The 12,823-nt window shown below is 41.2% G+C and overlaps 1 protein-coding gene across 1 annotated transcript in view; it reads left to right on the top strand.

Moving 5' to 3' along the window:
* The first annotated feature begins 3,561 nt into the window (after positions 1-3,561).
* PRRC1 (proline rich coiled-coil 1) overlaps positions 3,562-12,823 on the top strand; it is a 32,900-nt gene continuing 23,638 nt past the window's right edge. Inside the window, exons 1-4 of the mRNA XM_050795759.1 lie at positions 3,562-3,778; positions 9,446-9,568; positions 10,521-10,910; positions 12,615-12,775. Of these exons, the coding sequence (XP_050651716.1) occupies positions 9,466-9,568; positions 10,521-10,910; positions 12,615-12,775 (654 nt within the window). The 5' untranslated portion in view covers positions 3,562-3,778; positions 9,446-9,465. The remainder of the gene's footprint in view (positions 3,779-9,445; positions 9,569-10,520; positions 10,911-12,614; positions 12,776-12,823) is intronic.

Below are 12,823 nucleotides of genomic sequence, written 5' to 3'. Positions count from 1 at the left end.
TTGAATGTTTGCATATTCATATGAATATTATGAACATTAAGGACTATCTTAAGAATATTTAAGAATAGGCCGGGTGCGGTGGCTCAGCCTGTAATCCCAGCACTTTTGGAGGCCAAGGTGGGTGGATCATGAGGTCAAGGGATCGAGACCATCCTGGCCAACATGGTGAACCCCCATCTCTATTAAAAATACAAAAATTAGCTGGGTGTAGTGGCGGGTGCCTGTAGTCCCAGTTACTCTGGAGGCTGAGGCAGGAGAATCGCTTGAACCTGGGAGGCGGGGGTTGCAGTGAGCTGAGACTGCACCACTGCACTCCAGCCTGGTGACAGAGCGAGACTCCATCTCAAAAATGAAAAGAACAAAAAACAAAAAACCAAGAATATTTAAGAATAGACCTAATAAACCTGATTTGGGCTAGAAGAAAAGCCTCAACTCAAATGGGAAAGAGTTTTTTGTTTGCCTATGTTTGTGAGTAAGTAAAGCAAAATTCCACCATAGCGCTTGCTCACTCATTATAGCTCACAAATGAATTCTATCATATGTTAGAGATGTCCTGTAAGGAAGAATTTGATGAGTTGTTAGCAATGACTGAAAAAATAACAAACTAAGCAGCTCGTCGTTCTGCTATAATTTTCCATTGACTCCCTTCATTGTCTGCCACCTAAGAAGAAGTCTTCTTACCTTACCACCCACAAAGCAGGCAAGCAGCTGAGGTACAGCCTAAGGATTCTAGGTTCCAACTCCAGCTCTATGAACCATTTTCATAGCCTTAGTTTCCACGTTTCTAATACTGGAATAATAATACCTGCCACATAAAGTGTTTTTGAAGTTCAAATGAAAAGTGGTAAGTAAAACATAAAATATAGTAACTGTAAACCAAGGGTAACTTCAAAGTTCATCTTATACCTCATTGTCCATGTAGTGGGTTGAATAGTGCCCACCCCCTAAGAAAGATATGCCCACCTGGAACTTGCCACTTTGAACTTATTTAGAAACAGAATCTTCATAAAACCTACAAATATCTTGAGATGATATCATTCTGGATTTAGGGTGGGCCCTAAGCGGAATGAGTATGCACTTACAAGGAAGTATGCTTATAAGAGAAAAGCAGAAGGAGATTTGAGACACAGAGACACAGGGGAGAAGGCCATGTGGAGACAGAGGCAGAGATTGGAGGTATGCTGGTACAGGCCAAAGAACACCTAGAGTCACCAGAAGCTAGAAGGGGCAAGGAAGAATTCTCCACTCGAGCCTTTGGAGAGGCTCTGCTGACACCTTGATTTTGGACTTCTAGCCCCCAGAACTGTGAAGGAATCAATTTCTGCTGTTTTTAGCCAACGGAAACATTAGTTGCGGTAATTTGTTATGATAGTCTTAGGAAACTAACACAGCTTACTCCCAACCCATCAGTAAACCATGACAGCTCCATCTTCAAAATACATCCAGACCGTGTGCCACCTCTACCTCCATTAGGGACACTAAGCCACCATCATCTCGTTACTGGTCATCCTGCATTCATCCTCACATGCCCTGCAGTCACACAGCAATCAGAGTGTGATCAGAAATTGAAGTCAAATCTTGTCAGTCCTCTGCTCGAAACCCTCCACGTGCTTCTCATTTCTCTCAGAATGTAACCAAAGGCTTTCTCATGACCTACAAGGCTAGACACGATCTGGCCCCACTCCCTGTCATCTCTTCTTTATCACTCTCATAGTCCCGCTTCCTTGTTGCTCTGCGCACGTGCCGAGCACACTCCCTCCTTGAGTCTTTGCATGCTCTTCTTTCTGTCCGGATAAGCACAGGTCTGCTGCATTACACATCTTTGCTCACATCTCACCTCTTCAGAGGAGCCTTGCCCCTTCATCCTATCTGAAGTGGTCTACTCCAATTACTGTCAATATTACATCACTCTTTGTTGACTCCTCAAAGTGTACATCACAAACAGTACTTACTTTATTTTCCTGTTCCTACCCTCTCTCCTATTATAAAGAACACCCCCTAGGTATCAAGACCTTGTCTGTCTTGTTCATTACTGCATTTCCAGTACCAATGCTCAGCTCATTGCAGCCACTAATAAATATTTGCTGAAAAGATGGAGAAACCAACATACCTTATAGCTATTAAGGGTGTTCACCGGAGAGGATGAAGATGGTATCTGTTTTTAGCACCACCCCAAACAGCACGTTCCAGACAATAACCTGGATCTCCACCTACACACAGTCTTAGAGGATAGGAGTCACCGCCAAAGAAAACCACCCATGGTAGTTGCACAGTGAGATCGGAAGTCAGAGTATTGCTACACAGTATTAACTTTTCAGTGAGGTGTTTTAGAATGCTTACAACTGTCAAGTTCAAGAGATAGATTAATGTTAAATCTATAAATGAGTTCCTGAAAAAAAATTGAGAACAACAAAAACAATTGTTTATATCTTTAATGAAAAACAGTTTAAAAAATGTTTTCCGACGGGTGCGGTGGCTCACGCCTCCCAGCACTTTGGGAGGCTGAGGCGGGCAGATCATGAGGTCAGGAGTTCGAGACCAGCCTGGCCAACATGGTGAAACCCCGTGTCTACTAAAAGTACAAAAATTAACTGGGTGTGGTGGCGTGCACCTGTAATCCCAGCTACTCGGGAGGCTAAGGCAGGATAATCGAGCTGAGATGGCACCATTGCACTCCAGCGTGGGCGACAGGGCGAGACTCCGTCTCAAAAAAAAAAAAAGTTTAAGAAGTTCTCATATGTTCTATTTTATTTGACTCTGTCACCTGCCTGAGTCAGGGATGGTGGACAGTGTTACTCTTACTTTTCAGGTAGAAATATGGAGACTTATGGAGACTAAGTGACCTGTACAAGGTCAGACAACTGCACAACTGGCATTAAAGTAGTCTCGGACTCAAATCAAGACTTCTGATTTGAAGTTCCTTATTTTCCTCTATTGTACTCCATTAATTAATTTATTTAATGTACATTATTGAACACCAACTATTTCAGGTACTGTGTTAGGTGCAGCATATAATGATATGAAAGTTGATAATCTGTCTGCTATTTTACAATTTAAAAAAAGTGCATACACGTACTTGGGGGAAAAATCAGTACAGTAACTGCTACTCTTCTCCCCTCTCCCTCTTCTCCTAATCCCTCTCTCCTGATATAATCACTGTTATCTGGAAATCTTTGGCTATACAGGCTAAGTCCCCTGTATCTGCAGCGAGGTCCTTCCTGGAGGTGCTGACTGGACTAGATGACCTTGGTTAGATGACGACCAACTAGATGACCTTGGCTAACTCATCTCTATCCCTTGGGCGGCTGTGACACAGGATGAGTGACCTACGCCTGGTAACAAGAGTGCCACTCTCGTGTAAGGGGGCTGCGAAGCAGAAAGGAGGTCAGCCCTTTGGAGAATGTCTCTACAGGGTGTGGGCAGAACCACATCTCGGTGGTTAGAAAGGTCTGGGTACCTAAGTTTAACTTGCCGCGGCCGGGCCAGGTTCACAGCGCGTGGAACAGGCGGGGCGTGGTGACGAGGGGCGGAGCGACGGGGCGCGGGCGGGGCGGAGCGACGGGGCGCGGGCGGAGCGGGGCGGCGCGGGCGGGGCGGCGCGGCCGACGTGGCAGCCGCAGGAGCATGCGCCGCCAGTGGCCATCTTGTAGGCGGGGACGCGCCGAGGTGAGCTCCAGTGCGCACCTTCGCTGTCTGCTTCAAGGTGTAGTTCTCCGTCCCGACCTGCCTAACATACCCCACTCTTCAGCGACCACGCAGGCATTTTCCCGGTCCCCAGGTGAGCGCCAGGTGGCTGCGACGCGCGTGTATGAGGCGGGTGGCATGGCATGGCATGGCTTGCAGGCGCCAGAGCCAGACCCCGAGAGACGGTGTCCTTGGAAGGTGGGCGGGCCGGCCGGCGCCACTGGACGCCTATGTCGTTTCCGAGACCCCTAGTCGCGCGGTTCGGGCGCAGCCGTGGCGGCGTGCGGAGTGCAGCAGGCAGGAGTGCACGTCGCATGATGAGCAGTTAACGCTGGGGTGGCACGGTGGGCGCGTTTCTAGGGTCTCGCCCCGCGACACTTTGCTCCTCTCCAAGGACCAAGGCTGGAGCGCCTTGGCCCTCAGGCCCCACGTTCCAGTGCGCTGACTTCAGGAGAGACTGGCGGCGACCGCCGGCGGACCTTAGCCCGGCCTGTCTGGCCTGGAGACGTGGCAGAGCCTGAGGGGAGGCAGCTGTCTCCTGAAACAGGATTTCGGCCGCCCTGGCCCTGGAGAGGCCCAGGAGGCTCGAGAGTCATCACACCAGGACAGCGAATGAAAGGAAGCTTATTTTCCCTCAGGTTACCCCATCGGTGCTCAGCGCCACTTGGGAGGGGTTTTGCATTCTCTAGTTTCTTTGTTTGGTCTTGGGACCTGCTTCAGGCAAATTTGCAGGATAGCACGTTTCCTGGATTGACAGAATTTATAGCCAATAGTATTTTTGTCATTCGAAGTAGTTATTTTGAGAGACAACATGTGCATTTGTGCGATCGTGACACATCTTGGCATTCAGTTTAATTCAGTGAAAATTTATAAAATTTTATTTCGGGGTCAGATTAGACTCTAGCTAACGCTCATTGTGTGGTAGTAGAGGCAATCTTGTGGCACGAGTAGGTCAGCAATATTTGCTCTTAATGCTTTAAAGTTTATCAGAGCTTCACTATTCCATTTCTTGTAAACTTGTAAATAGCCATCCACTTTTTTTTTTTTTTTACAGAAAAACCAAGGCACAAACAAATTGGAACAACAGGGTCTAGCCAAACTGAGAGCTCAGTTTTCCAAATTGTTTTCTTCACTTTTTCTTTACTGTTGATACATAAATAGTACTTTTCGTGACAAGACTTGAGCCCTAAAACAGTTACTGACTCTGACACTTCAGTGGTGTTTTATCATAATAGGTTTTTTTAGTAGGAGGCACTATGTTTATGCATGTAAAATTTACCTTAGTATTGCCATTACGCCAGTTTTCATATTTTAAGCCATTAAAGACAAATAAATTATTGATTCCACTTAATGGCTTTGTAGTCATTGTACAGTTTCTTTTGCAGACACATTTGTTAATGTTAGGGATTCTCTTACAGTAGGACTTCTACTAGTCATTGTAAGGATTGGGGAGCGTCTGTAGTAGAAGGTTGAATGACCAGTAAAAAATTAAATGAAGAAAAGAGGTAGCCTTGGTTGAGGAGTGATAAAATCTCCAAAGGGGCATTTCTGTCTCAGGTTATCAACCTTCGATGTATAGGTACTGAATGAAAGGATTCAGCCTCCCTGTATCCCTGTTCTCTACTTAGTGCCATAGATATTTCCTATGTTCACAGCCAAACTTTTTGAAAGTGTTACGCGTGTTAGTCTCGCCTGCCACTACTCGATTCAGTTTACGCTGGAATCTTTCTTCACTCTTTACATGAAAACCACTCTCCCTAAATTCGTCTCCAGTTTGGCAAATCCATTGAACTTCTCAGACAGTGTCCTATTTGGCTTCTCTGCAGCATTTAATACTGTTGCCCATTCATACTGCGAAACACGGGCTTTTGGACACCACAGTCTCCTGGTTTTCTTCCTTTCTTTTTGCTCATCTCTTATTCTCTGCAAGCTTGTCTTCCGTCTTACAAAACCAATAATTGGTTTTACATCATTTTCTCCTATCTCTTTCTTGCATAATCCCTCTCAAAACATGACATTAGACTATCAGTACACTGATGACACCCACATTTATATGGTTGCTAAGCTCCAGACCAGGTCAGTGTCTCTACTTAGATGTTTGTTTCAAGGAACTTAAACAGCATGTCAAAGACTAAACATTTTATGATTTCCCCCATCGGACTCCCCCAGAAAGAACATCAAACACATTGGCCTTTTGCAGTGTTTCCTATCTTTGTGCATGGCACCACCATCTATCTAGTTGTGCAAGTCATGCCTCCTTTCCCTGCCTGCATACCCAGTCAGTCACTGAATTTTGCCACCTAATCTTGTCTTGAACTTATTTACTTTTCCCCATCTCTACTATCACTTGAGTCTGGGTCAGAGTTTTTCAACTTTGGCACTATTGACTTTTGGGGCCACTTAATTCTTGCATGTAGGCTGTGCATTGGAGGATTTTTAGTAGTATTCCTAACCTCTTCCTGCTATATGCCAGTAGTAGCCCTCTCGTTGTAACAATAAAAAATGTCTTGGACATTGCCAAGTGACCCGTTGGGGGCATAATCAGCCCCTCCCACTATGAAAATCATTAGTCTAGCTTGTTATATACTTCCGTTGGAACTACTTCTATATCTTCCCTAATGGCCTGTCTGCATCTACTGTGTCTGCCCAGTGGCCCAGTCTACATACTTTGTTTAGATCTTTTCAAAAAATAAATATGAATTGCTAATGACTGGAATCAGCCTAAATGTCCTTCAACAGGTAAATGGATAAACTATGGTACATCTATACAATGGAATACTATTCAGCAATAAAAAGGAACCAACTTGATATTTGCAGCAGCTTGGATGAATCTCAAGAACATTATGTTGAGTGGAAAAAAGCCAACTTCAAAAGGTTATACGTTGTATGATTCGATTTATGTAACATTCATGGAACGAGAAAGTGATAGAAAACAGAGCAGTGTTTGCCAGGGCTTGTGGCTGATGGGAAGGTAGATAAAGGAACAGCCTGAGGAATTTTCTTTTTAGTGATGGAATAGTTCTATATCCTAGTTGAGGTGGTGGTTATATGAGATTGTGCATATGGTGAAACTTCATAGAACTGTGCACATACACACACGGTAAATGTAAAAATGTGAAATACAAATAAAGTGTATAGCTAATAGTAATGTACCAATGTCAATTTCATGGTTTTGATCATTGTATTATGGTTATTTAAGATGCTGTTATTGAGAGAAGCTGGGTTTGGGGTACTCAAGAACTCTGCTGTTTTTACATCATTTTTGTGAATCTAAAATTGCTTCAAAACAGTTAAAACAAAAGACAGTTATGCTACCCTAAGCTTGAGTGCCTTACAATTGTAGAATATAATAAATTTCTCTTCATAGGTTTTAGCCTGTAAATTGTTAAGTACAATGAGTTCTGAGATCTTCTCCAAAGAACCAATGTATCAGTATGTTCAGATCCCCTGTTCTTTGTTCTTCATTTTAAAGTTTAAATTCCTAGTTCTTTATGGCTCCTTGACCCTAGTTTCAGTAAACAACCCCCTTCTAGCCTCTATCAACTGCTCTGACCTTAGTCACCCTTGGTCACCTGCTCTGACCTTAGTAATCCTTGGTCACCTGCTCTGTTCTTAGTCATCCTGGGTCACCTGTTCTGTAACCATCCTTCTTGCCAAACTACTTATCCTGCTGCTCCGGCTCATACCCTTGCTGTCTTTAAAATAGCCAGTTGGAATTAGGTTAGACTGTGTGGTCCAACCCTAGCCCATAGGGGAAAGACACAGCAGTACGGACTAGCTGCATTAGAATAAGAACCCCTTCCCCTCCATTGTTCAGGTGTGCTCTTGACATTGCTCCATCTGTGAGATGCACCCGTCTATAGAAGTAAAATTGCCTTGCTGAGAAAGGCAAGCTGGAGTGCTGTTTATTTTGTGGCACTGAAAATTTATTTCTGATACAATGACATTCTGTTCTTTAAAAATCCAAGTTTTTAAACCTGGTTTATAAGGCTGAACACCTTCTGGGCTTCTGTTTGTCACTCCAGTCCTGATTCTTCCTTTCTCTCCCTTCACATGGATTTTCTTGACTGTATCTTGTTCTCCCCAGCTCAGTTGGTATACATATTTGCTATATGTTCACATTTTCTGGACTCTGCCTTTCTTCCCTTTCCCAATTAAGTTCTTATCCTTCAAATCTCGGTTTATCTTTGACTTCTTTGGGGAACCCTTTCCTTACCTCCAAGTCAAAAATCATATTCCTGTTCAAACAAAACTGTGTTCTTACCCTCAGAACACATAATTCAGCTACCATTCGTTGTAAATTGGTTTTATTATTTGATTGTTTCCTGTGCTAGACTGAAGTATCCTATTTGTTTTTACTAATCATTGTTATTTCCAGAGGCACTAGTATAGTGCTCGTCAAGCAGTTGACCTTCGCTAAAAACTTATTAAATGAATAAAAATATTAAAAACAAATATAGCATATTTAGAAGTTGGTTCTGTACTTGAGATACACTTCAGGATTTGTAATTTTAAAGAAAGTTTTCTCATATTTTATAATCCATTGTCGTCTATTAGGACCCTGCTATCCGATGGCATTTTTGCTATAGTTAATTTTTCTAAAACCTCAGATATGCAGTTTATCTGTTACTGGATATGGTTTAAATGTGAACTAGGAAAATTGTGAATTAATGTTTTTATCAAATGAAGCACATTTTATTTTATTTTATTTTATTGAGACAAGGTCCTGCTTTGTTGCCCAGGCTGGAGTACAGTGGCATTCTCACTGCTCCCTGCAGCCTCAACCTCCTGGGATCAGGTTATCCTCTCACCTCAGCATTCTGAGTTGCTGGAACCATAGGCACATGTCACCCTGCCTGGCTAATTTTTTAATTTTTTGTAGAGATGGAGTCTTCCTATGGTGCCCAGGCTGGTCTCAAACTCTGGTCTCAAGGGATCCTCCCGCCCCTACCTCCCAAAGTGTAGGGTTACAGTCGTTAGCCACTGTGCCGGGCTTTGTTTTTTTTTTTTTATGTTAATGGGGATATCTTGTACACAGTCCTTTATGAGAGAAGAGGGTGGGCTTCAAAAATATGTTAAATAATTATTTATTTTTAGAGATGAGGTCTTGCTGTGTCACCCAGGCTGGAGTGCAGTGGTGCAGTAATAGCTCACTGCAGCCTTGAACTCCTGGGTTCAAGCCATCCTGCCACCACAGCCTCCCAGAGTCCTGGGATTTCAGGCCTGAGCCACCGTGTCCAGCCTCATTGTTATTTTAAATTTAATAATGACTGAAATTTATATTTATTTACTTGTTTTTGATTTTTAGAAATGAGATCTTGCTATGTTGCCCAGGCTTGTCTCTAACTCCTAGCCTCAAGTGATCCTCACGTCTTGACCTCCCAAAGTGCTGGGATTATAGGCATGAGACACCGCACCTGGCTCAGACAAAACCATCTCTAACATGCATTCATGTGGCAGAAATCAAATTAGTAATTTACTGTTTGAAATGTAGTAGATAATTAGTTGTGTTGTTATTATGAAATTATTTCCCAGTTATAAAGTATCTACATGGGAATGTTACAGATTGTTTGATATTAAATATTCTCATAGATTGCTTTCTTAGAAGTTTGGACAAACTGTTCATGTGGAAATAAGTTGTATTGTAAATAGTAAAGGTGGACGTCTATCTCTTGATGATTTTTTTTTTAGTTCTCTATTCAAGCTTTAAAAATATACTTGTGGTTACTGTAATGTTTGTTACATTTTTATATTTTTACAGTATACCATAATTGAAGAAAAATGATGGAAGAGAGTGGAATAGAGACAACACCACCTGGGACTCCTCCACCAAATCCTGCAGGACTGGCTGCTACTGCTATGTCTTCTACCCCTGTTCCATTAGGTACACGTAGTTGTCTAACGTCTCGTGTTTTGAGAATAGTGAAGATACTATCATCTTTTCTCAGAGTCAATTAAGAAAAGAATACATATATTAAAACTTCTCTATTAATTTTTAGGATGAAAGGAAATAGCCTTTTTAATTTAAAGAATAGAAAGACTTTTATATTTAAAGTAAGAAAACATCAGTGTTTTGCTTTAGGTAGACTTTTGTTCTTTATGTTTATAATTTTACAAAACATCATTTATATTATGATAAAAGTATCCTAAAAATCATGTGTTAGCTTTGTCTACTGTTCTTTTTCTTTTTTTTTTTTTGAGACGGAGTTTCACTTGTCGCCCAGGCTGGAGTGTAGTGGTGCGATCTCATCTCACTGCAACCTCCGCCTCCCAGGTTCAAGTGATTCTCCTGCCTCAGCCCCCGGAGTAGCTGCGATTACAGGCAGACTTGCCACCATGCTCAGCTAATTTTTGTATTTTTGGTAGAAAGGGGGTTTCACCATTTTGGCCAGGCTGGTCTCAAACTCCTGACCTCAGGTGATATACCTGCCTCGGCCTCCCAAAGTCCTGGGATTATAGGTGTGAGCCACTGCACTTGGCCTACTGATCTATGACTTTGTGGTGATTAACCTATCTGAGGCTTCAGGGCATACGTTTATATGCTCAAACTAGGGATGAAAAATTGCTTTATTTTATTAAAAATACACCAAAACAACCCAAAAAGCAAAAGGGAACAATACCATAGGTTCATACAGCTGCTTCTTTTACTTATGGGGGTTGAAAGTCATTTACACTCAATTACATTTGTTGTATATTTTAAATTACACATTTTAAAAGAATTCTTATGATATGCTCTGGTAAGTTTAAAAATTTTGCAAGGAAATAATGAGATAGTTTGTAAACTAAATAAAAAACATTTCTAATTCTGTGGTTTTATCCTCTCCACTTTTTTCTAGCGGCAACCAGTTCTTTTTCTTCTCCAAATGTATCCTCTATGGAGTCCTTCCCGCCACTCGCATACTCTACTCCTCAGCCGCCCCTTCCTCCTATGAGGCCTTCAGCGCCATTACCTTTTGTGCCTCCTCCTGCAGTTCCTTCTGTCCCACCACTTGTTACTTCTATGCCACCTCCTGTTTCTCCATCAACTGCTGCTGCCTTTGGTAATCCTCCTGTATCCCACTTCCCGCCTTCAACTTCTGCTCCAAACGCTCTTTCACCTGCACCGCCTTCGGGTCCTCCTATATCAGGATTTTCTGTTGGTTCAACTTACGACATTACAAGGGGACATGCAGGGAGAGCTCCCCAGACACCCCTGATGCCATCATTTTCTGCACCTTCAGGAACAGGTAATTCTCTCTTACTAATACTTCGAAATACATGGCTATTAATTAATTAATGTTTTATTCTTTTTAAAAATAATAGCTTTATTGAGATGTAATTTATGTACTCTACAGTTCACCCAATTTAAGCATACAGTTCCATTGTGAGTTTACATACAGAATTGTGCATCCCTTGTCACAATTTTATAACCTTTTCATAACTTTAAAAAAGAAACCCTATACTTTTTAGCAGTCAGCCCCTACTGTCCCCCAAATCCTCACAGCTCTAGGCAACTACTGATCTACTTTTTATGTATATAGATTTGCTTATCCTGGTCATTTCATATAGATGGCATCATATAATACGTGGTCTTTTGTGACTGGCAACTTTCACTTAAATATTTTCACTTAACTATTTCACTTAAATATTTTCAAGGTTCATCCATGTTATAGCATTTGTCAGTACTTCATTCCTTCCTTTTCATGGAATAATATTCCAGTGTATGAATGTGTACACCACATTTCGTTTATTCAGTTAATCAGTTAATGTTGGGTTGTTTCCACTTTGTGGCTGTTTAGATAATGCTGCTATAAATATTTGTTTACAAATTTTTATATGGACATGTTTTTATTTTTCTTGGGTGTCTACCTAGGCATGGAATTGCTGACTTACATGATAATTCTACACCAAACTGTTTTCTAAAGCAGGTGTACCATTTTACCTTTTTATCAGCATTGGGCGGGGTCCCACTTTCTCTGCATTAACGTTCTTCTCTTTATTCATTTCTTTGGTTTTCAGAGTTACCTGTCTCATGTTTTTGCCATTTAAATTATTAAAATAAGGCTGGTGTAATTTAGTATATGATTTCTTTATGTGATATACAACTCAGTAGATGATTAGTATGGGATGTCAGAAAATTCCAAAATTTTGTCCTAATATTTGTTCATTTATAGCGAAATTTGAAGGTGAAATCTGAGTTTTTTTAAGTTTTACTGAAAAAATTATCAGGACTGACTGTTCCAGGGAGTAGTGTTTTTTTAGCCAGGTAAAAATTCAGAAACAAACAAAACCTCATGTATGCCAAAAGGTTGTGATATCAGGTCATTTCCTTTCCTAGGTCAGTTACATCTACTTGTTTTGTGTCTTTGGAATAATTGTTGCAAACGAGTTATCAAAACTTTGTCCTTGTCATCCTCTGCCTGTTGTTTCTCATTTTAGGGAAAAGAAGCAACTTTGCTGTGATTTTTATTATCTGTCTTTCCCCGTCTACCTTTACAAATGAAACTTATTGCAGAGTACAAGTACTATATTTATGTCTATGTATATGTGAATTTTCTTTTTGAGTTAACATGAAGTATGTAGAGTACGTGTAAGAATTGCATGCTTTTTTGTGATGAACTTCAGTGCTCAATTAATTTTATGGATTAAAGACACCTGAACTACAGCTGTTCATATCCAAGTGCTGAATAGGACAGACCTGAAGAACTTTTGGATATATGCTTTTTGTCGATTTTCAGGATACTTGGTGTAAGACTATGTAAAGGGAAATACATTTCTCTTTGGAAATTCTGTTTAATTTGCATTTTATAAAGGTTTGCGTTAATCTTTGAGTTTATAACTCAGTCTTCAAATGCCTGAATATTAATATTAAAGTTGTTTGAGCTACTCCTTTTTATAGGAAAAAGTTTATGGAATAAATTATACATATTAAAATTTTTGCCTTTGACTAGGTCTTTTGCCAGCTCCTATTACTCAGCAAGCCAGTTTGACACCTCTGGCACAGGGAACTGGAACCACATCAGCCATTACTTTCCCAGAGGAGCAAGAAGACCCTAGAATTAATAGAGGTCAGGATGAAGCATCTGCTGGTGGAATCTGGGGTTTTATTAAGGTAAGAGGTATTTAAAAATTATGTTTAATTTTCTAATTTTAAAACTAA

This window comes from Macaca thibetana, chromosome 6 (genome assembly GCF_024542745.1).
Source record: "Macaca thibetana thibetana isolate TM-01 chromosome 6, ASM2454274v1, whole genome shotgun sequence".
NCBI lineage: Eukaryota > Metazoa > Chordata > Mammalia > Primates > Cercopithecidae > Macaca > Macaca thibetana.
This window is presented reverse-complemented; position numbering and strand designations above follow the sequence as displayed.